General features: G+C 39.8%; 1 protein-coding gene across 11 annotated transcripts; it reads right to left on the reverse strand.

Annotated features, from left to right (window-relative positions):
- Nucleotides 1-86: 86 nt before the first annotated feature.
- TLR2 (toll like receptor 2) lies at nt 87-13,724 on the reverse strand. 11 transcript variants are annotated; one of them, XM_036998946.2, is made up of 4 exons: nt 13,271-13,478; nt 10,641-10,740; nt 7,255-7,331; nt 87-6,448 (listed from the first exon to the last, which is right to left on the reverse strand). In XM_036998946.2, the coding sequence occupies exon 4, from the start codon at nt 6,430-6,432 to the stop codon at nt 4,075-4,077; it is 2,358 nt and encodes a 785-aa protein (XP_036854841.1). In that variant the 5' UTR covers nt 6,433-6,448; nt 7,255-7,331; nt 10,641-10,740; nt 13,271-13,478; the 3' UTR covers nt 87-4,074. The 11 variants fall into 11 exon arrangements, with proteins under 11 accessions (XP_036854841.1, XP_036854818.1, XP_017505319.1 ...); XM_036998923.2 differs by having other exon boundaries at nt 7,026-7,331; XM_017649830.3 differs by lacking the exons at nt 10,641-10,740; nt 13,271-13,478 and adding an exon at nt 13,580-13,724.
- Between the last annotated feature and the right edge of the window lie 7,948 nt (nt 13,725-21,672).

Consider the following 21,672-nt stretch of genomic DNA (forward strand, 5'->3'; position numbering starts at 1 on the left):
TTATAATTTGTCAATGTGGAAAGAATTTCCAAAGAATCTCAATGTCAAAAGTTCAGAAAAAAATAGAAATAAAACCAATGAATCACTGAAGTAGTAACTGGTAAAAGTTTATTGGGTGCACACCAAAAAGACGGTTTGTAAACTGGGAGAACTCAAACCAGAACCTGGCTCAGAGGTACATTGTTATAAAGCAGCTGAATAGTGAGGAGGCTAGAGTGACTGTTTATTCTTCACAGCGATGGGTTACAATATTAGAATTTGCCTAAAGGAAAGGGGATGGGTTAGTGGTTACCTCATACTGACTTGGGGGAATAATTTAAGTTTTGCTTTTGATTATCAGAGGCATAGGCAAGAATGACCCAGGGCAAGTAAGCTTTGCTTGTCTTACCAAAGAAGCTAAATTAAGCTCTGCTTGTAGGCAAAGAAGTAGGCAGAATTGTTAAGTACTCTTTGGTTAATGGATATGGTCTTTTTGGGTTTTCCATGCTTGTCATCACGTGACAGCTTCGGCACCACAAGGCCTTCCACATAGAGGGGAGGGGGTTACCCCTGAAACCTTGAGCACCAGGTGCACGGCCACTCAATGGGCCAGAATTAGGCTGGGTTTCCCGGGCTGCCAAATGCACTGAGCCCATCCAAGGACGCATTAAAATGGAGAGAGAACCACTCTCTCTTCTTCTGTGTTATCTGTTCACATGCACGCGCACACACACACACACAGATGTGCACACGCATCATTACTCTATTGCTATATTGTGCTTTTATTTTCTTCATAACACTTATCAATGCCTGAAATCATATCAGATTTATTTATTGTCTTTCCCTCCATGAAGGCAGAGAATTTTATGTTTTGTTCCCTACTGTATCTCCAGGATTGAGACCAGTGCCTGGCACATCATAGGTACTCAATAATTTGTCAAAAGAATGAATGAATCCAGCAGGAGACAACAAAATTAATGGAATAGGGAAGACCAGTCAGAAAGAATTAACCCGAGAATGGTATGTTAAGACTCCCCAAACTAATGCATTTCAAATTACTGGTCATTTGTTAAACAGCCAACACTGTATACATAATACCAAACATCAACTCTGCAAATAGTTGAAGATATTAAACTTGTAGTAAGTAGAAAGGAAACATACCTGTTGTCAAAATTATTGGCAATGTATTTAACTTAATGCTTTTCAAAGTTCCATAGTTGTAATGAAGCTCACACTAAGATTTCTATCCACTGGTAATTTTCCTTCTTGAAAATGCCCAGTGCTTCAGTATTCTTCAAAGATTTAACTATGGTTTCTTTCTTTACTCAGCAGACATTTGAACAATTCAATACTTATTACATACTTATTACATACTAGGCATGTGCAAGGGATATGGAGAAAAAAACAATTCTTGAGCTTATAGTCTACTGACAAATAAAAGTCCTCACAGTAAGAAGAAGCATTAACTAAAAATCAGTTTTTCTTCTGTAAAAGAAGGGGCCCTTAGACTAGTGGTTACCACAGGGAAAGGGGGTGGGGGAGGGCAGGTGGGGAAGAGGGAGGAGGGGATCAACGTGTATTATGATCAGCACACATGATCATGCAGCAGGGGCTTGGGGAGGGCACTACAGCACAGAGAAGACAAGAAGCGACTCTATAGCATCTTACAGTGACTGCAATGGGGTATGGGCGGGGCTTGATAATATGGGTGAATGTAGTAACCACAATGTTGCTCATGTAAAACATTCATAAGACTATATCAATGATACCTTAATTAATTAATTAAAAAGAAGGGACCCTTAAATTGATCTCTGATATATTTGCCACTTATCTTTTATGGACAGAGCCACATGAGGTAGTTTTCGAACCCTTTAGAACTCAGAGCAAGTAAACCAGTGTGTAACTGCACGGAATTCTGCACGACCCTTGAACTTTCAAAATGTTAATCACCGAACAATCTCAGAAGAAAATTAAGATGCTCTTTTCTTCATACAGCTTGGGTATTTAAATTCTAACCCCGATTTTATGGAGTAATATGTATACATAATTGAGGAAATTATGGAGAATTATACACTTCACAGTTATCAGTGGTTATCCCAAGGTAAAGGAATTAGAGCTGTTTTCTCTTACATGTGCTCATCTCTTTTCCAAAAATTTCTACGGTGAACATATTCATCATTTGCAAGAAAAACAAAGATTATTTTTAAATGCTCCTTTAAATCTATCAAATGTGAAGTTATTTTTATTGCTGTTTAAATTACTGAAGTTAAATCTACACACAAAGTCCATGTCAAATTTGTCTGGTTTTCATGATAATTAACACCATGCCTTATGTAGGAAATAGAGAAGTAAACTAAAAAAGTCTATTATGGTGTTTGGTGTCTGTGAAAGTAAAAGTTTCCTTCTCTGACCATGTCCATTTCCTTTCTTAGGCTGGCTTCTGTTCCCTCCATAACACTCTCCCAGGCATCTGTATGAGACAAGAAACACTGCATGAGTCCCCAAGGCAAAGCCCTTTATGCACTTACTGAACTTATTTCTTTGGGATATTTTTCTGCCAGCAACAGGGTCCTTTATATCCTGGCTAGTACCATGACAGAAAACTATGTATTTATAAGCCATTATGTAAGATGATGAATCACTTCTTGGAAAAAAAGTCATAGCTAATGTCTGCACAGGCATCCCTGCCACCCTGGGTAAGCACCTCACGGTTCCCATTCTCATAGGCTTGGTGCTCGCGCCCACCCCGCCCCTCAGGAGGGAAGGGTAACCGGGAGTGTGCTCAGCGGTTTACTTACACTACTGTACGTTAGTCCTACATCATGCCCTATGGTGTAAATACTATTATCCCTCTTTTAAAGACAGGAAAATATTTGGTATCAAGTGAAGTGACTTGCCCAAAGATACAGGCCGACTAACCTAGGTTTTCCGACTTCAGAGCCAGATGAACCACACAAACCCAATTCTAGCCAGAGTTTCATTTCCTGTCCCACGTGGTTCCCAAATGAGGGAGGAAGTTGCACTGAATCAGTAAATAGCTCCCAGCTGTTGAAGGTACTGTATTAATTGCATTAAATGTAAAGTATTATTAAGTCTGGATTATAAACAGTAACATATGAAGTAGTATCTTTTTAAATTATCAAATATTTTTGAGTCATTATGAGGAACCTCTAGGTATATACTTATTTAAAAACCTAGTTAGCCCACATGTTCTTTTATATATTTTCAGAAGAAAAAAATGGAAGGCTGTTTTAGAGCCAAAAACAATTTTTCAAAAAAAAGAAAAAAAGCAACATGACACAGGGGAAACAGAGTAGAAGATAGGGACAAAGAGCCAGAGTAATTAGACATTAATTAGGACTTCACATTACAGTTAAAGGCTGGTGGAAGATCAGAAGGGGCTTCTTTTAAATTCTTCTAAACTGAGTATTTTATTTACTTCATTAGTTTCATTTTCATGGACAAACATAATTTAGCGTATCTTGGCTTATGTACCCTCTCTCAAGTAACTATGGCTGGAGAAACCTATCCAATACTCAGAAAAAGAGACACAGTTCACACAAAAATACAGCCTCTAGGTGTTTTGTGTCCTGTAAAGTTTCCTGGGGACACATGGCACTTTTTTCTAGGAACAGCAACAGGTTTGCTGAGTGGCCCCAGCATCATGCCTTGTGGCCTTGAGCGCCGCCACCCAGAGTGCACACAGGGGCGCCGGCCGGAGCATGCCGTCTGGGGTGAGGGTGAGTCTCCTCACAGAGAGCAGACAGACGCATTCATCTGAGATCTTCTGTTTGAGCCATTTCCTAATGAACTTAGCCAACTGTTACACACAATTCAGAAAGCAATAACAGACTTAGATCAGGTTGATCTCATAGGATAAAGAAAAAACAAAAACCATTTTTTTTCACCCTGGTAACAGTTTTTATAACACAGCACTATAGATAAAATTTGAACAGTTTCAGTCGTTTTAGTGAGCTAGTTTTCAAATGACAGAACACTCATGTGGTTTGCATAAAATTGTGTGAGAGGGGACTTGGTGACAATTAGTGATATAAACACCACCACCAGACCAAGACTGGACATTAACAAAGGAAGCTAGGATTTTATCGCAGCTCTCAAATTCAACCAAAACCCTTGCTGCTGCGCTTCATCTGCGGGCCACTCCAGGTAGGTCTTGGTGTTCATTATCTTGCGCAGCTTGCAGAAACGCTGGGGAATGGCCTTCTTCTGGATGGGCTCCAGCAGAATGAGGATGGCAGCATCGTTGTTCTCATCGAAGAGACGAAAATGGGAGAAATCCAGTTCATACTTGCACCACTCACTCTTCACAAAGTTCTCAGAGAGCACAAAGATAGTTTTGTGGCTCTTTTCGATGGAGTCAATGATATTGTCAATAATCCATTTGCCAGGAATAAAGTCCCGCTTATGAAGGCACAGTTTAAAGGGAGGGTCAAAGTTCTCCAGCTCCTGGACCATGAGGTTCTCCACCCAGTAGGAATCCCGTTCACTGTAAGATACAAAGGCGTCATAACAGATGTCCCGGTGTGGAGCTTTCTTGGGCTTCCTTTTGGCCTGCAGCCAGGCCCACATCATCTTCATGTACCACAGTCCATGGAAATGGTGGCACAGAACCCCGGTGAGCAGGATCAATAGGAAGAGGACACAGCACACAGCAGACACCAGAGCCGCCCTGTGGCACTCAGAGACCGAAAGGTGAGTGTCCTGAACACGCTGGCCCCGCACATAGGATGGAGAGTCACACAGGTAGTTTTCTGGCCAGTCGATCAGCATCTGGCTCAGTGAGTCCTGCTCCTGAGTGAAAGACAGGAATTCACAGGAGCAAATGAAATTGTTGCCTCCAGCTTCCAAAGTCTTCAGTTTTTTAAAAGAATCAAGTTGCTCCTTAGAAAAAGTATTTATTGTATTTCTGTTGATATTCATGACTAGTAACATGGGTAAAGAAGAGGCATCTGGTAAAGTCTTCAACTTGTTTCTTGAAATATAAAGTTCTTTGAGTTGTGGCAAAATCAAAGAAAATGAATTGAGATTGTTATTGCTAATATCTAAAGTCTCCAGGGTCTGGGGAACACAGTGGGTTAAATGGTCTATTCTTGCACTGGATAAGTTCAAGTATTTCAGTTTTGCTGGCCACTGACAAGTTTCAGGCATAGGATGAAAACCATTCTTACTGATATCAAGGTTAGTCAGGTTTTTCAGAGTAAGCAAAGTTTCTGCAGTTTTTTCTAACGATTTCAAATGATTTTGCCTTAAAATTAAGGTTTGTAGGAAGGGCCAGGCATGCTCACAGGCTGAGTTTCCCAAGTATTCCTCAACCATTAAATTTCCACTGAGATCCAAATATTCTAAGGATTTTAAATGTTGTGAAAGTGAACAAGGAACCAGAAAAACCTTACTGTTTTCTATTGTGATTCTTTTAACTCTTCCCGTAAGTGAATATATACTACTCAGATCATAAAATGAGTAGAAGTATGGAATACGCAACCTCCGTATTGTTAACGTCTCTATGTTACCCAGCTGTTTAGCTTTGTCCATAATAGATATATCGAAATCACCAATTCCATTAAGAGTACAGTCATTAAACTCTACTTCTAATGATCTAGAAATATAATTAAGTATTTTCACAACTTCATTAAAACTTTCATCAGTGATTTCCACATTTGTAAATGTAAGCTTTTTAATCAAACTATTGGTGTCGTTGATGGATACTTCTGAAAAACGGAAAGTGTTCAAATGAGTGTCTCTTAGTTCTAAATATTCCAAGGAACTTAAAATATCTACAAAAATCTCCGGCAGTAGAACAGGCTGTTTCATATGAAGGATCAGATGACTGATGTTCTGAATTGACTTCAAACTCCTGGGCTCATACTTCTTGAGATGTGAAGCATCAATCTCAAGTTCCTCGAGAAAAGTTAGCCCAAAAAAATCCCTTTCCCGAATCTCAGCAAAGGTGTAAATATTTCCTACTTTCAGGATTCGCAGATTTGTGAGATGGGAAAACAGAGATGTTTCTCCGAGTGTTTTGTAAGGATTTCCCAGCAAGTTTAAGAATTTCAAGGAAGAAAGGGGCCTGAACCAGGAGGAGAATAAATTAGATAACTGATTATAGGATAAGTCCAAATGTTCAAGACTTCCCAGGGAAAAAAAAGAATCTTCTTCTATTGTGCTAATTCCATTGGACCCCAACTTCAGAGCCTTGAGGTTCACACACCCATTAAGGTCACTTCTGCTGACATGGGTGATCTTGTTGTTGGACAAGTCAAGGCTTTTCACAGCTGCTGTGAGCCCCGAGGGGATGGAGTTCAGAGATCTGGAGCTGCCGTCGCAGACACCAGTGATGTCACAAGACAGAGAAGAGGCCTGATCAAGGGCCCCTTCCCTGGAGAGGCTGATGATGGTCCCCAAGACCCACAGTGTCCACAAAGCACGGGACATTGTCCAGTGATTCAACCTGCAAATAAAAGAGGTTCAAATGAGTGATTGTGTTGACAGCACGTCATAATTCCAGTTCTTGAGGAATGTTTCTGTAAGGTATAACACAACATACACACACACACACACACACACACACACACACACAGAGCTACCAGGAAATATCGGAGACGCCAATGGAAAGTCTGAATAAGAATAAAAAATGAATTCCCGGACACATCAGCAACACTCACGCAGGTAGACTACCACTGTGCAATTACCTAAAAGCACAATACCATCTGGGAACACAGAGCAGGGCTCCATACACATGGACTGAAGGGAGGAGGGAAGGAAAGGGTGGAGGAAAGACCAAGTAAGCAGTTTAAGAAATGGGGTAAGCTTAACCGGATGGATTTACCATCGCCTATTCTGGCACTTCAGACTTTTTACCTAAGCGTCCCTCCTCCCTGCCTGGATGCCCTCTATGACTTAGAGATGTCACAGAGCCAGGCCACAGCTCCCATGTGCAACCACTCAGTGAATGCAGCTCCAGAAGCAGCATGCTCTTGGACTAAAAGAAAAGGGCCCCGTGGTCCTCAAGCCTGTCTGGTACCTACGATTAGCAGGCAGAAAGGATGCTGGGAAGCTCAGGCAGAGCAAGATGGTTTGCAGGGCTGAGGGACAGTCAATCAGACCATCAGAGCCTTTTCTTCCTGCAGAGCAGTGTGGAAAGCAGCGCTACGTCCGGACAGGCTGTTCAGGTGAATGTGGGGGAAAGCAAGCCGCACAGTCTCCACAACTGCTAGTTTCCTTTCAGCCATGAGTCCACACTTTCTCTCTGCCCACCTTCTAGGCCTTATATCCTTCTTCAGCTCTATTCAGCTCTTTAATTCCTTGCGTCTGCACTCCTTTGTATTTGCTCACTGCATTAAATCGACAAAAAAAAAAATTTTTTTTAATTTAATCCCAATGACAAAACTTTTTATGGTAAAACTAATTTCCCACATTCACAGACTCTAAGAGATCATAAGCCTAACCTGTACAATTTATAGGCTCAGAGAATTAAAACATAAATAATTTTAATACCTACTTCATTTGGGAATGGAATTGCTCTTGCAGCCAAATCTTCCAGGGCCACACCTATGCAACTGCTTTGCATCCCTTCCTCTTTTTCAGGTAAGTGGGGTCATACCACTCATACTTACTCTGGATTTTCATTTCTCATCTAAAAATCTCTCTTCACCTCTTTCTCTGTCAGTAGATGAAGCCATTTCTGATTTTCCTCCCAGAGGATCACAGTTTTCCTAGTTCAGATAAACCATAACCTCATTCCCATCCGCACGATACTGGGGAGTTGGAGTTGCTCCATCATGTTGCTGCCACTTCGCGGCTGCCAGTCTTTTTAATTTCTGCTATTCTGGCAAGTAAATAGTGGTATCTCATTGTAGTTTGAATTTCATTTCCTAGACTTATGATGAATCTGAACACCTCTGTGTATGATCATTTGGAAATCCCCACTTGTACTGTTACTGTTTAAATTTCGGGCCCATTGTTTTCTATTGGGTTGTCATTACCATAATTATTATGATAATTATTAAATTGTAGGGGCTCTTTATATACTCTGGAAAGGAAAGATTTATGTGTTACAAAGACATATCTTCTTCCACTCTGTGGTTTGCCTTTTCACTTTCTTAGTGGAGTCTTTTAATGAAGAGACGTTCTTAAATGTCCTATCTTGTTTTTTATTAAAGATTTTTGTGGCCCGTTTAAAAAAAAATCTTCCCTACATTATCATGAAGATATTCTCTGTATTATTTTCTAAAACCTTTATTGCTTCACCTTTTACATTTAGGCTATAATCTACCTGGGATTAATATTTGGGGTAGCAGACTGGAGTCATTTATTTTTCCAGTATGGAAAGTCAATTGATCCAGCACCATTTTTTAAAATATCATTTTGGGGAAACAATCAACAATATTACCTTTGCCAATAGTCACATGTCCTCATAGGGGTGAGTCTGTCTCAGTGCTATTCTGAGCCAATGCTTAGTTGTTTATCCTTGTATCAATAACACACTATATTGAATATATATATCTTTTTTTTGTAAGACATTACATTTATTTTGTTTGAAGCCACTATATTTGTAGTAACTTGTTATAGCAGCAGTAGGAAATGAATACAGAAATAATGTCATAATTTAAAAATTTTGATTACTGAATTTTTCAGTTCTAATATTTCCATTTGGTTCTTTATATTTCTATTTCTGCACTGAGAGTTATCTCTTCATTCACTCAAGAGTGTTCATTCTTATGATACATTTGTAATAGTTGCTTTAATGTCTTCTTCTGATCATTCCAACTTCTGTGTCATTTCTGTGTGACATCTATTGATTACTTTTCCCTGTGAGTTGAGATTTCCTGGTTCCCATATGCCAGGTAATTTTGGATTGTATCCTGGACATCTGAATACTATGAAACTATGAATGAATATATAACATATCTTAATATCCAGTGGAGCAAGTGCTTCCTTTTTCCTCTTCAAGTGAGTCTTGGCCTTTGCATATTCTTATAAACTGCAAAGTCTGTTATCAGCTTCAAAAAGCAAAACTTGTTTATTTTTGTTGCAATGCCAAGAATCTGTAGATCAATTTGGAAATTACTGACATTATTACAGTATTGAATCATCCAATCCATGAGCATAACATAGCCTTCTACTTATTCAGATCTTGTTTATCACAATAATATCTTATGGTTTTCAACATAGAGGTCTTGAGCATATTTTGTTGGATTTATTCCTAGGTGTTCAATACTTTCAAAGCTTTGAAAATCAGACTATGTACTTATATATGTATAAATTCAATGACATTTCATATATTTACCATCGGCCGAGCAACTCTGTTAAACTAATTCCACAATTTGTAGATTCCTTTTATTTTTTATGTACACAATCAGGTCTCTCAGATATAATAATGGCTTTATTTATTTTTCTGATCCTTTCACCTTTATTTCATCTTCTTGATTACTGAGTGTTGAATTGTATCAGATCCTTTTTTTTTTCTTTCTGTATCTATTGAAATAATAACATGAATTTCTTCCTTTACTCTATTACTAAATACTGGGGGTTACATTAATTAATTTTAGTATTAAGACAATCTTACATTTTTAGAATAAACCCAAATTAGTCTGGATGTAGTACCCTTTTTAGATGTTGTTGGATTTTTTACTTACTAATATTTTTATTTTGAATCTTTGTTATCACATTCAGAAGAATTGTCCTATACATTTCATTTCCTTCATTAATTCACCAATACCTCTTTGTAAACCTGCAATTTTTGTTGTTACTATTTGTCTATTTTGTTTTTGTGAAATACATCAAATATATTTAACACATTTTCCTTCTTTTCTGTCCATTTTGGTAAGTTATATTTTTCAGGAAATTTGGCATTTTCTTTTAAATTTTCAAGTTTATTGACACACTTACTTAAAATACCCTCTTATATTTTAATGTCAGCAGACCCTATAGTGAGAAACCATAGTTTATTCCTGAGATGGGTTATTTGTACCTGCTTCTTTTCTTGAGTATATTGCCAGTGGTTTCTCATTTTTACTAACATTTTCAAAAATCCAACATCTCACTTTATAGATCCTCTATTTCTTTTCTATTTCATTAATTTCTATTCTTATATTACTCTTTCCTTCCTTCTGCTTTCTCTAGATTTGTTTTATTGTTCTTACTCTAATTTCTTGAGGTAGATGTTTTCTCATTAATTTCCAGCCATTCTACATTTCTAATATATCCATTTAAGGCCATATTTTCAATTAAGCACTAATTTAACTGTATCCTCCATGTCTCTTCTGTTCTTTCCATATTTTTGTCTCTTCAAGTTGCAGTCTAGACATTTTCTTCTGATTTATTTTCTAGTTTATTATTTTTTCTTCAGCTGTATTTAGTTTACTGTTAAATTCATCCATTGTTTTTAAATGTTTTGATTACTGCCATTTTCATCTGTAAAATTTCTATTTGATTCTTTTCTACATCTGCTATGTCATTTTTTTATAGTTTCCAATTCTCTGATTTTCAATTTTGTCTTTTATCACCCTGAACACAGTTAGCATAGTCTTAAGAGGCTGCATAGCACTTCTGACAGGCCTTAAAGGACAGGGGTTAAAGGTTAAGATGGGGCAGTCATAATGTAATAGGTAAGCCTGAACTAGAGGAAAACAGGTTCTCACATAGGTCACAGCCCAGGTTTGATACATCTGGGTAGCTCAGCAGTCTTGCTATCCGAAAATGGGTTAAGATGATTTCTGGGATGCTAGTGCTGAAAAGTACCTGCAGAAGCAAAGGAAAATTTTCTCTAGACATCATCAGCCCAAGCCTCAAATTTTTGTCTACAGTTTTTCAGACAGAATGTCTGGTACACAATTAAATAAACAGGTACTAAAGGAAGCAAGATAATAAGAATAGAAACAGCAAACAATAACACTTACCTGTCAAAACTATAGGTCTGATATTGTACCCACCTCTAAAATCAACAGGGTTAAGAAGAGATGGATATTACTGTTTGGTGCTGTATTTATCCCATTGTCTTTCTGCTTAATCAGTTGTTGAAAAAAAATCCTCTTAACTGTACTGGGCAACCAAATGTATTTAATCTTTTCCATTTTGCAATAAACAGCACAAATCTTGAGCAATCTATATTAGCCTTTTGGCTAAGATTTAAGGTCAAATACATCTTTTTTTTTCCCCCTAGCCTTTCCTCTTTAAAATGTAAAATTTGTAAGAACAGAGACCTTGGGCTATTTCATACAAATATTATATGGCAGCTATTGCATGTTGAGTTTTCAATATCATTTTGGGGAAATAATTATGGATGATGCTAAAACTACAGTTACTAGACACTTAAGATCATAGTGACTCCTCTTTCCTCCCACTTCTTTAATACTTAGAGCACAGAGCACAGTGGAAGACCCTGAGGAAGGGAGACGCACAGGCCCAAGTTAGATGGAGTGGGGTCATCTGATAAGGGCTGGGGGTCTGAACAAAGTATAAAAATTGTCTGCTTAAAGAATTCAGAAAATGACAGAGTGGTGTGTCCAAAGACCCAGGAAAGGATGGCAGTCTGAGAAGTAAGCCTGGCATTAGAGGCAAGTTATGCTGGGGACACATGACCCAGAACAGAGAGGAAGCTGAAACCCCTCAGCCCACAGTGAAACCACAACCAGCTACCCACTTTGGGCTGGGGCTCTGATACTTGGGTGAAGGAGTGGAGAAGGGCCCCGTGGCCCAATGCGTGGTAGAGCGCTGAAAGTGGACTAACCATAAGACCATATGCAGGGAAAAGACCCTACCTTATGTGAACAGGGACCTAAAAAATCTCTGCCCTCTGACCCGGGGTCTCAACCTGGTTGGAAAATATCCTACTAGAAATCTCCCATAAAAAATCAAAGCTCCAAGTCATCCACATACACTGCTGAGGATCGAAATAGTAAAAGAAACAATAAGAATTTTTCAAAATTGAAGAAGAAAGTAAGTTCTCAAATAATAAATGCACATTGAATCCTGAGCCAAAAAATAATAATAGTAATAATAAAAATTCCTCACCTGGCCCAAAGACAATGGAATAGTATCCTCAAAGGATTGAGAAAACATACCTGTCCATCTAGACATCTACCCTCATTTCAATTATCACTCAAGAGAAAGGTGACATAGACATTTTCAGATATTCAAACACTAAAAATGAATTTTCACCCATAGACTCACTGAGAAAAAGTACCCCCCAAACCATACATTCTTCAGCAATATCGAAAATCGTGTTGGTAAAAGTGGGCAGCAAGAAGCAACAATTGAACCTTTTTAATGTAATAACATGCAGGAAAGAAGACAGCACTCGAATACTCTCAGACATGGCTTTTCAGTCTGGAGAAAAGTAACGTAAATTTTAAATGATTTTGTTGGGGGGGTGAAAACCTATAAATTTGACAAGCAAGTCAGTTATTTGGAAGCGGCCAATACACCTCATATTTATTAGAACATCTTTATTAGATCCTACCCAAGATACCACATAGAATAAATCATGTTAAATCACTAAAATCAAAACAAGACATTTAACCAACACAGCCAAACTCTCAAATCAAATAATGCAGAAAATTAACTGATAGCTTCCAAACTTTACTGTCAACTTCCAGCAATTTTCGCTCGTGAAATGAGTCCCTTATGAAAAGTTTAAAGATGAAAATCTTCTATTTTTAGAACAGGAAGCAGCTCAAAATATTGGTGAATAAGTCACTTTCAAATAGTCTTGATGTTTGTCATTCTTTTTTTATTTTTTCTAACTTTCAATTCAGGCCACTCTACCTACCGGTTGCTTTTTGACAGCAGTGCACGAATAGAAGCAGTGCAGTAGCAGTAGGAGTGCAGGCAAGGCCTGCAAAATTAGGATCATTTCAGCTTAGTTGTTTACCCTGGCAACAATTTCTCTGTCAACCCCCAATTTTTTTTTTTTAAACAGGGAAAAAAACACCATCCTGACTTGCATCTAAGTTCTAAACACAAGTTAACAGTTTATAAAAGTTGAAGAAGTTTCAGGGGAATTTTGGAGCATTCTTGTTTAAAGAACTCACGTCGCTTAAACGCTCTGATGATGTGCTAATCCGAGACAAGGGACGCGGGGGGGGCGTGAAACCCGCCCCCTGCGCAGAGTTCTAGTATCCTGTCAACCCAGGCTCGGGGTCAGGCAGCGGCAGTCCCGGCAGGTCCCGAGTCCTGACTTTCCCACTTCGGAACCGAAACCCGGTGTTTGCAGGTTTGGGGGCAGCGGTAGGCAGGCGGTCGCAGACGCGCCCCCGGCGGGAGGCCCTACCTGAGCCGCGTGGCCGCGCTGCGGGCGCAGGTGCGGGGCGCCGTCCCCGGGGCGGCCGCGGGGCCTGTCCGCGTCCGCCCGCCTCCGGCAGCGTCCCGGGGCCTCGGCTGCCCCCGCCCCGCCCGGCGAGGACGCCCGCGCAGCTCGCTCCGGCCCGACGCGGCGCGAACCGCCCCGGCCCCCGGCGCAGGGCGGGAGGCAGAGTGCGCGCCGCCCGCCGCCCCCGCCCGTTCCACAGCGCGCGCCCCGCGGGGAGCCGCCGCCCGCCCCGGTGCGCACGCCCGGCGGGCGTCGAAAGCCGGCCATTACCCTGAAACACGCCGTCTTTAAGCTCCACTCCTTTTCCATTCCTGCGAGCCCGAATCCAGGCGCCGATCGTGCTTCTTGTTTTCTCCCCGCCCCGTCTTCCACCGGATTCCCCAGCCAGTGCATTTGCACAGCCCACTACCCCACGCAACGCTGTGCATTCCTGCACCCAAATTGCTCACCAGTCACTATCCAGACCAGCGCAGCAAGGTTTGCCTGAGGAGCGAATGGGGACAGCCCCCGATTCCCCCCCAGTCCTGGGGCAGTCCCTGGGGGTGCTCTGACTGTCCCTAGCACCTAGTCCCATCCCCACTCTTCCCAAGAAACGATGTGGGGGAGCCACTGGCAAAGAAGATTTTGAACCCAAATCCTTTTGCCCTAGTCCATCCTGCTTCTCAAAGTAATTGACAAACAGTCTTAAGATTGGCTTTCTTCCTTGGTGTAGAAACTACTGAGGAATGTTTCTAAGGGAAGCAAGCTACCTTTTAAATTTTTTAATTGCCTTCATATTCATAAAGTACATTTTATATTCATAATTCCCATGTGATCTTCACAAACTGAGATTGGAGGCTGAGGAAGCATTCTTGCTCTTCCACATAGGAGAAACGTCATGCAAATTTTAAGTGGCAGAACTGAGATTTGAAACCAGAATTTTACCCTAAAGCCATGGCTCGTTCTCTCACCATATTCCACTTCCCTATTCCTCATTAATGGTTTGGGTATCAGGGTAACTTAATAAATCGGCATGGATGTCAACCGGAGTGTGTGGTGTCCACTTGGCCATACAGTTCACTGACTTTGGGTACTCCTCTCTCTCCCTGTTACCCAGACTCGCCAGCCACCTGAAAACACTTTCTTCTTACTTCAAAATCTCCACCTCTCTTTTTGGTGATTTCTTAAGATTTCTGAGAAAATTTCTTTTCAATTTACTCCCCTGAAACTAAAACCCTCTGTTCTTTCTGTATATACATCTTCTCTGGTTGAACTGCCTACATCAGCTACTGTTATTGCTTTGTAATCCAAAAGTCAATTAGAATATTCTGGGAAAGTCAGGTAAAAATCACTTATTCATCCACAAATTATTACCAGTGTCATCCAAATACAGGGGATATTTTACTAAACTCTCAGCAGAGCTATGAGCACATTCTACTCAGGCACAGTCCTTATACTTTTCCAGTTCTTAACATTTCAAAGCACTTTTCAAGTACATCTTGTCATTTGAATTTCACAATAACACATGAAATAAATAGTTCTGATATTATTACAACTTCAGTTTAAGTGGTCAGAGAACTTGCCTTGATTCCCATATTCACAACGAGGTGGCAAAGCTCAGGATAGACTCCAAGCCTCCTAAGTCAGTCTTCTTTCCAGTTTGACAGAAGACGCACAACTCCCTGCAAAACAGCCTACAAATAGAAAGGTTAGAAAACTGAGGACAAAATATGGGAAGGTATTTGGGAAAGAGATACTCTCATGGTATGCATTTATATTTTTGAGCGACTAAAATTCTAAATAAAGTTATCAGAAAACACTCTTTTTCATATAAAGCAGTTTGTAATGTTAAACACATCTATCAAAAATCACTCAGTGAAAGTCTATGATCCTTGCACTATTTTATAGATCTTTGTACATGAATGTCTATTCACAATTTTTCTACCCTGAACAGATTTCAATAATGTCTGTCACTTTTGAAGAATGGTATTTAATACTGAGAAAGAAAAGAAAGGTCAACCAAAACCTCTCAAAATAAAATTGTTTCATATGTTGGCCCAAGTGACTGACCTTCTACATTGATTTTAGATTTCTCGGTACATACATCTGAGGATTAGAAGTATCAATCTTAATTCAGAACAGAAAGTCCATAAAAATCCTGTTTTTTTTTAACTTAGAGAATTTGTAAATAATTCAGGAATCTAACATTTGGGAAAATGGGAAAAAAGCGAGAGAGATTTTTCTTCAGGTCCTATGATGGACTATCCCAGAAGCAACAGTCCAAACGGTGAGGCTGATATTGGAGGTAAGTTGATAGAGGGTAAGTCCAAATATACAAGACTCTCAAAGACAGGTAAATAATTTTCATTTGTTGCAAGAATCCCATTAGATGATAGAAAAGGAACTTCCAAATTTACACTCATCAGCTGAATGTGGCTGGATGTAAATTTCATGAAGAGATGGATTTTGTTCTTCATTTACTTTGTTCTTCTTTTTGCAGTGATGTATCCCCAGTCCCTAGAGCATAGTAAGCACTAATCAACCAGCAATTACTGAGTGGTGAATTGACATGTCTTTTCAGAACATTGGTTAGGTCTGAAGGAATGGAGTATAAATACAAAAATGACCATTGCAGACATACAGCAGGACTGAAAAGGAGAGAAATCTGGCCAGTGGCTCCTTGCCCTAACTTCCTATCCTTGTCATACAACTGACCTCATTTAAAGATGGGATGAAGTGTAAAGCATGATTTCCAATCATATAGTTAGACAAAACCATGAGTGAACAAAGTATTATTTTCATATCTATAAGGCTTATACGGCCTTGTCAGGCAGGAAAAGTATGAAAAGAAGGCAAATTTTTATCAAATTCTAAGTCCTTTGGAGATTCTTGGAAAATATATTGAAATATCTTAAGAGTAAATCATGTAAATCCAACTACATGGTGTGGCAGTCTGGGTGCGGATTGCTGACATCCAGGTGGACGGAAAAGATGAGGTCATGATATCACTCAAACCCAGGGCTGTGAGCCATGTGACCCCTGACTTCAGGGTCAGTGCTGTTATAAAGTATAACAAGCGTTCAGTGTGTAGCAGTAAGAATCATAGCCAAGAATACTGTCAGCTTCCTGGCCAGTGTCACCAGCCAGCTAAGAAGGAATTCCCCTAATAATGTATGATGATGTGATGGTTTCCTATTTGGGTGTGAGCGTCTTTCAAAGCCTGGAGGTTGCTGTCCTCTTGGCAAATGTATGGATAGTCATACTTGGCCTAAAAAATTTCTGGATACTATCTCTGGAAGATTTACTTATAATGAGTATTTATTATTCCATGTTAAGGGATCTGTGACTGTACTTGGTTTTTAAAGAATTGTCATATTTAAATGATTTGGGCTTATTACAGTCAAGGTCAGGCTTGTAATTCCAATTTAAAATGTATACTTTGTGCTGCAAGAGGGGGTCCAGGATGTCAGTAGAAGAAGTTCTAAACTCTCCTCCCCACCATGGACACACCAAATCTGCAACTACAGATGGATCATTTCCCTCTGAAAACATATCTGCAACTAGATGAACTACTTTCAACAAAGGATGAAAGGACCACATCATGATAGGTAGGAGAGGCAGTGACATGTCTCTCAAAAACCCCACCCCCAGCACATTGATGCACCAGACAGGCACTTCTGAGGAGTGAGGGACTGGTGCCCCACCTAAGGCACCCCAGCCCCTGGGATCTGCACTGGAGAGAGGAGATCCCAGAATATATGGCTTGGAAAACCAACAGAGTTGATTCCCGGGAATACCAGCCTGCTACAGGAAACTGAGATTCCCCTCTTCAAGCACATGTGTGTGGTCTCCCTTGGCCTGAGACACAGGGGAGAAAAGGCAGTTTGAAAAGTGTCTAGACTACATGTGAGGGACATTCATTTGGTGATCTGGGGACATGGGCTGGAGCAGTGGGAGACAGCCGAGATGCTCCCTGGAGACAGAAGCGTGGGCAGGGGCTCTTGTTGCCCTCTCCACAGCCTGCTAGCACAGCCTCCCGCCACCTTGCTGGGACAGGCAGGGGCACGCCATTGGTCATGGCATTTGCTGAGGCTGGAGAAGACAGGTGGTTGCAGCTGTTCCCCCACTACCCGCTGAGCAGGCAAGTGCCAGCAGTCACAGAGCTCTCCCACTCCCTAGCTAGAGTCTGTGAATACAGGCTGTTCAGACATTCCCCCCCATGCCCTGGCTGGGGCTGGTGAGTGCAAGCTCAGGGGGTGGCATTCTCCCAGCCCCAGCCTAAAACCAACGCAGGTACACACACAAGGCATTCTCCTACTGTATTGCTGAAGCCACAGGCATGCACAGTCAAAACAGTTTCCTGCTACCTTTCCAAATCCAGAGAGCATGTCTTGCCTCCTATACTTGCCAGTTGCCTTGCTAAAACCAGCAGACATGCCCAATCCACACAAGGGACACCCCTTGATTGCCTGGCTCTGAGAGCTGGTATTTAGGAGTTCCATGGGACTGTAACAATCAGAAAGACAGTTCTTGACAGGCCACCACCACAGAACACTATACAGACAAACAACCTGTCTTCTTGTGAAGAAGGCCTATTTACTTAGCCTGGAGCTTCAGCCTCAGGAACAGGCTTCAGGCTTTCCCCCAACACAAAAGCTAAGGAAGCACTCCCAGGGAGCATCAGCAGGGAGATACCACCCTTGTGCACCCCCTTGGCCTCACTAAAGCTGGACCAGACTTCCCAGCAAGGAGCTTACACCTTTTGGAGCCCCAACTTTTGCAATTACTATCTAGAAGATACCTCCAGATCTTCTGGTCTGGAGGCCAGCAGGGAATATGATTTTCCCCATAGGACTGTAATATAGTTACATACTTCAATTAATAACAGGTCTTTGCACACCCTCAATGATGGGGGCATATCAAAAATAAATCCAGTCATTTAAATAATCACAAAAGTTCAAAAGACAACAAAAAGCTAGGGCAAGTTTGAACAACAAAGACCATCCCCTACACAAGGCCACCCCTTCAAGACTGAGAGAGGTAGATGTTTTGCTTAATACATACAGGCAAACACAGAGAGTCAAGCAAAATAAGGAAACAGAGAAGAATGCTCCAAATGTAAGAACAAGACAAAAACTCAGAAAGAGCCCTGGATACAGAGATAAGTAATCTATCTGATAATAAAGAATTCAGTGTAATGGTCATAAAGATGCTCACCAAACTTGGGGAAAGAGTGGATGAAAACAGTGAGAACCTCAACAGAGAGACAGAAAGCATAAGAAAGCACCAAACGGAAGTCATAGAGCTGTAAATACAGTAACTTAACTGAAAAACACACTAGAGGAGTTAACAGCAGACTGGATGAAGTACAAGAGCACATCAATAAGCTGGAAGATAAAGCAATGGCGCTCACTCAGGCAAAGTAGCAAAAGGAAAAAAATTTAAGAAATGAAGATCAGGGACCTCTAAAATAATGTCAAGTAGACTAACATTTGCATTGTAGGAATCCCATAAGGAGAAAAAAGGGGCAGAAAACTAATTTGAAAAAATAATGGCTAAAATCCTTCCTAACCTAGGGAAAGAAACTGACAGCCAGGTCCAGGAATCCCAGAGAGTTCCAAAAAAGATACCAAAGAGATCCACACCAAGACACATTATAATTAACATTGTCAAAAGTTAAGGATGAAGAGATAATCTTATAAGAAGCAAGACAAAAACAATACAGGAAAACCACTTAAGGCTATCAGATTTCTCAGCAGAAATTTAACAAGCCAGAAAGGAATGGCATGATATATTCACAGCGCCTATAGGAAAAGACTTCCAACCAAAAATACTCTACCCAGCAAAATTATCAGTCATATTTGAAGGAGAGATACTGGGCCATTAAATAAATCAAAGCAGCAATCAAAAAATACCCAAAAAATTAAAGAGGAGGGAAAGCTGTCAAACTCATTTCATAAAGCCAACATTACCCTAATACCAAAACCAAGACACCACAAAAAAAGAGAAGTATAAACCAATATCCCTGATTTATATACATGCAAAATCCTCAATAAAATATTAGCAAATCAAATTCAACAATACATCAAAAAATCATACACCATGATCAAATACGATTTTTTACCAGGGATGCAAGGATGGTTCAACATTTGCAAATCAATCAATACGATACACAACATTAACAAAATGAAAGATAAAAATTATATTATCACCTCAATAGATGCAGAAAAAGCATTTGATATAATTCAACATTCATTTATGATAAAAAAAAAAAACCAAAAAAGTGAGTATAGAGGGAATATACCTCACCATAATAAAGACTATATATAACAAACCCACAGCTAATATCATGCTCAATAGTGAAAGGCTGAAAACTCTGCCACTAGGATCAGGAACAAGACTGAGGATGCACACCCTCACCACTTTTATTCGAATAATAATGGGAGTCTCAGCCATGATAATAACACAAGATAAGGGGGAAAAAGGCATCCGAACTGGTAGGGAAGAAGTAAAATTGTCACTATTTGCAGATGACATGATTCTTAATACAGAAAACCCTGATGACTCCACCAAAAACTATTAGAACTAATACATGAATTCAGTAAAGGTGCAGGATACAAAATTAATATGCAAAAATTTACTGTCTTTCCACACACTAACAACAAACTATCAGAAAAAGAAATCAAGAAAACAATCCCATTTACAGTCATGTAAAAAAGATAAAATACCTAAGAATAAATTTAACCAAGGAGGTGAAAGACCTGTGCACTGAAAACTGTAAGACAGTGATGAAAGAAATTGAAGATGACACAAATAAATGGAAAAATATTCCAAGCTCATGGATAGGAAGAATTAATATTATTAAAATGCCCATAGTGCCCAAAACAATCTACAGATTCAGTGCAATTCCTGTCAAAATTCAAGTACATTTTCCACAGAACTAGAGCAAATCATTCTAAAATTTGTATGGAACCACAAAGCACCTTGAATAGCCAAAACAATCTTGAGTAAGAACAAAGCCAGAGGTATCACACTCTCTGATTTCAAACCACACTACAAAGCTATACTAATCCAAACAATATTGTACTGGCATAAAACAGATACATAGGTAGCAATGAGACAGAATAGGTAGCCCAGAAATAAATCTACACATATATGGTCAATTAATTTACATCAAAGGAGGCGAGACTATATAATGAGGGAAGGACAGTCCCTTCAATAAATGGTGTTAAGACGACTGGACAACCACTTATAAAAAGAATGAAACTGGATCACTATCTTACACCATATGCAAAAATTAATTCAAAAGGGATTAAGGACTTAAATGTAAGAGCTGAAGCTATAAAACTCCTAGAAGAAAACATAGGAGGTAAGCCACCTGGTATCAGTCTTAGTCACGTTCTTTTGGATCTGACTCCAAAGGCGAGGGAAGCAAAAGCAAAAATAAATAAATGAGACTATATCCAACAAAAAGCTTATGCACAGTGAAGGAAACAAAATGAAAGGGCAACCTACTGAAGGGGAGAAGATATCTGTGAATCATACATCCTATATCCAATGAGAGGTTACTATCCAAAATATATAAAGAACTCATATAACTCAATAACAAAAAAAACATGATAAAAAAATTGGCAGAGGCTCTGAATAGACATTTTTCCAAAGAAAACATACAGATGGATAATAGGCCCATGAAAAGATGCTCAACATCACTAATCATCAGGAAAATGGAAATCATAACCACAATGAGATATCACCTTACACCTGATAGAATGGTTTTTATCAAAAAAGACAAGAAATAACAAGTGTTGGTGAGGATTTGAAGAAAAGGAACCCTGCATGCACTGTTGGCGAGAATGTAAACTGGTGCAGCCACTATTGAAAACAGTATGGAAAAGAAATTCCTCAAAGAATTAAAAGTAGAAATACCATACGATCCAGCAATTCCATTACATGGTATCTATCCCAAAGTATGGAAGCAAATCAAGTGCCCCTCAATAGATGAAGGGATAAAGAAAATGTAATGTGGTATATGTATGTGTATGTATGTATATATATATATATATATACATACACACACACACACACTGGACTATTAGCCATAAAAAACAATGAAACCTTGCCATTTGAAACAGCATGTATGGACAACTTGGAATTGAAGATATTATACTAAGTGAAACAAGTCATACAGAGAAAGACAAACATATGATTTCATATATGTGGAATCCAAAAAACAAAACAAACTAAACCAAGACTTGTAGATACAGAGAACAGATTGGTGGTTTTCAGAGGGGCAAGTGGTTGCAGGGATGGGGGGCATGAAAGGGGTGAAGGGGAACAAGAAGTACCAACTTCCAGCTGTGAAATAAATCAGTCCTGGGGATGTA

This window comes from Manis javanica, chromosome 3, assembly GCF_040802235.1.
Source record: "Manis javanica isolate MJ-LG chromosome 3, MJ_LKY, whole genome shotgun sequence".
Taxonomy (NCBI): Eukaryota; Metazoa; Chordata; class Mammalia; order Pholidota; family Manidae; genus Manis; species Manis javanica.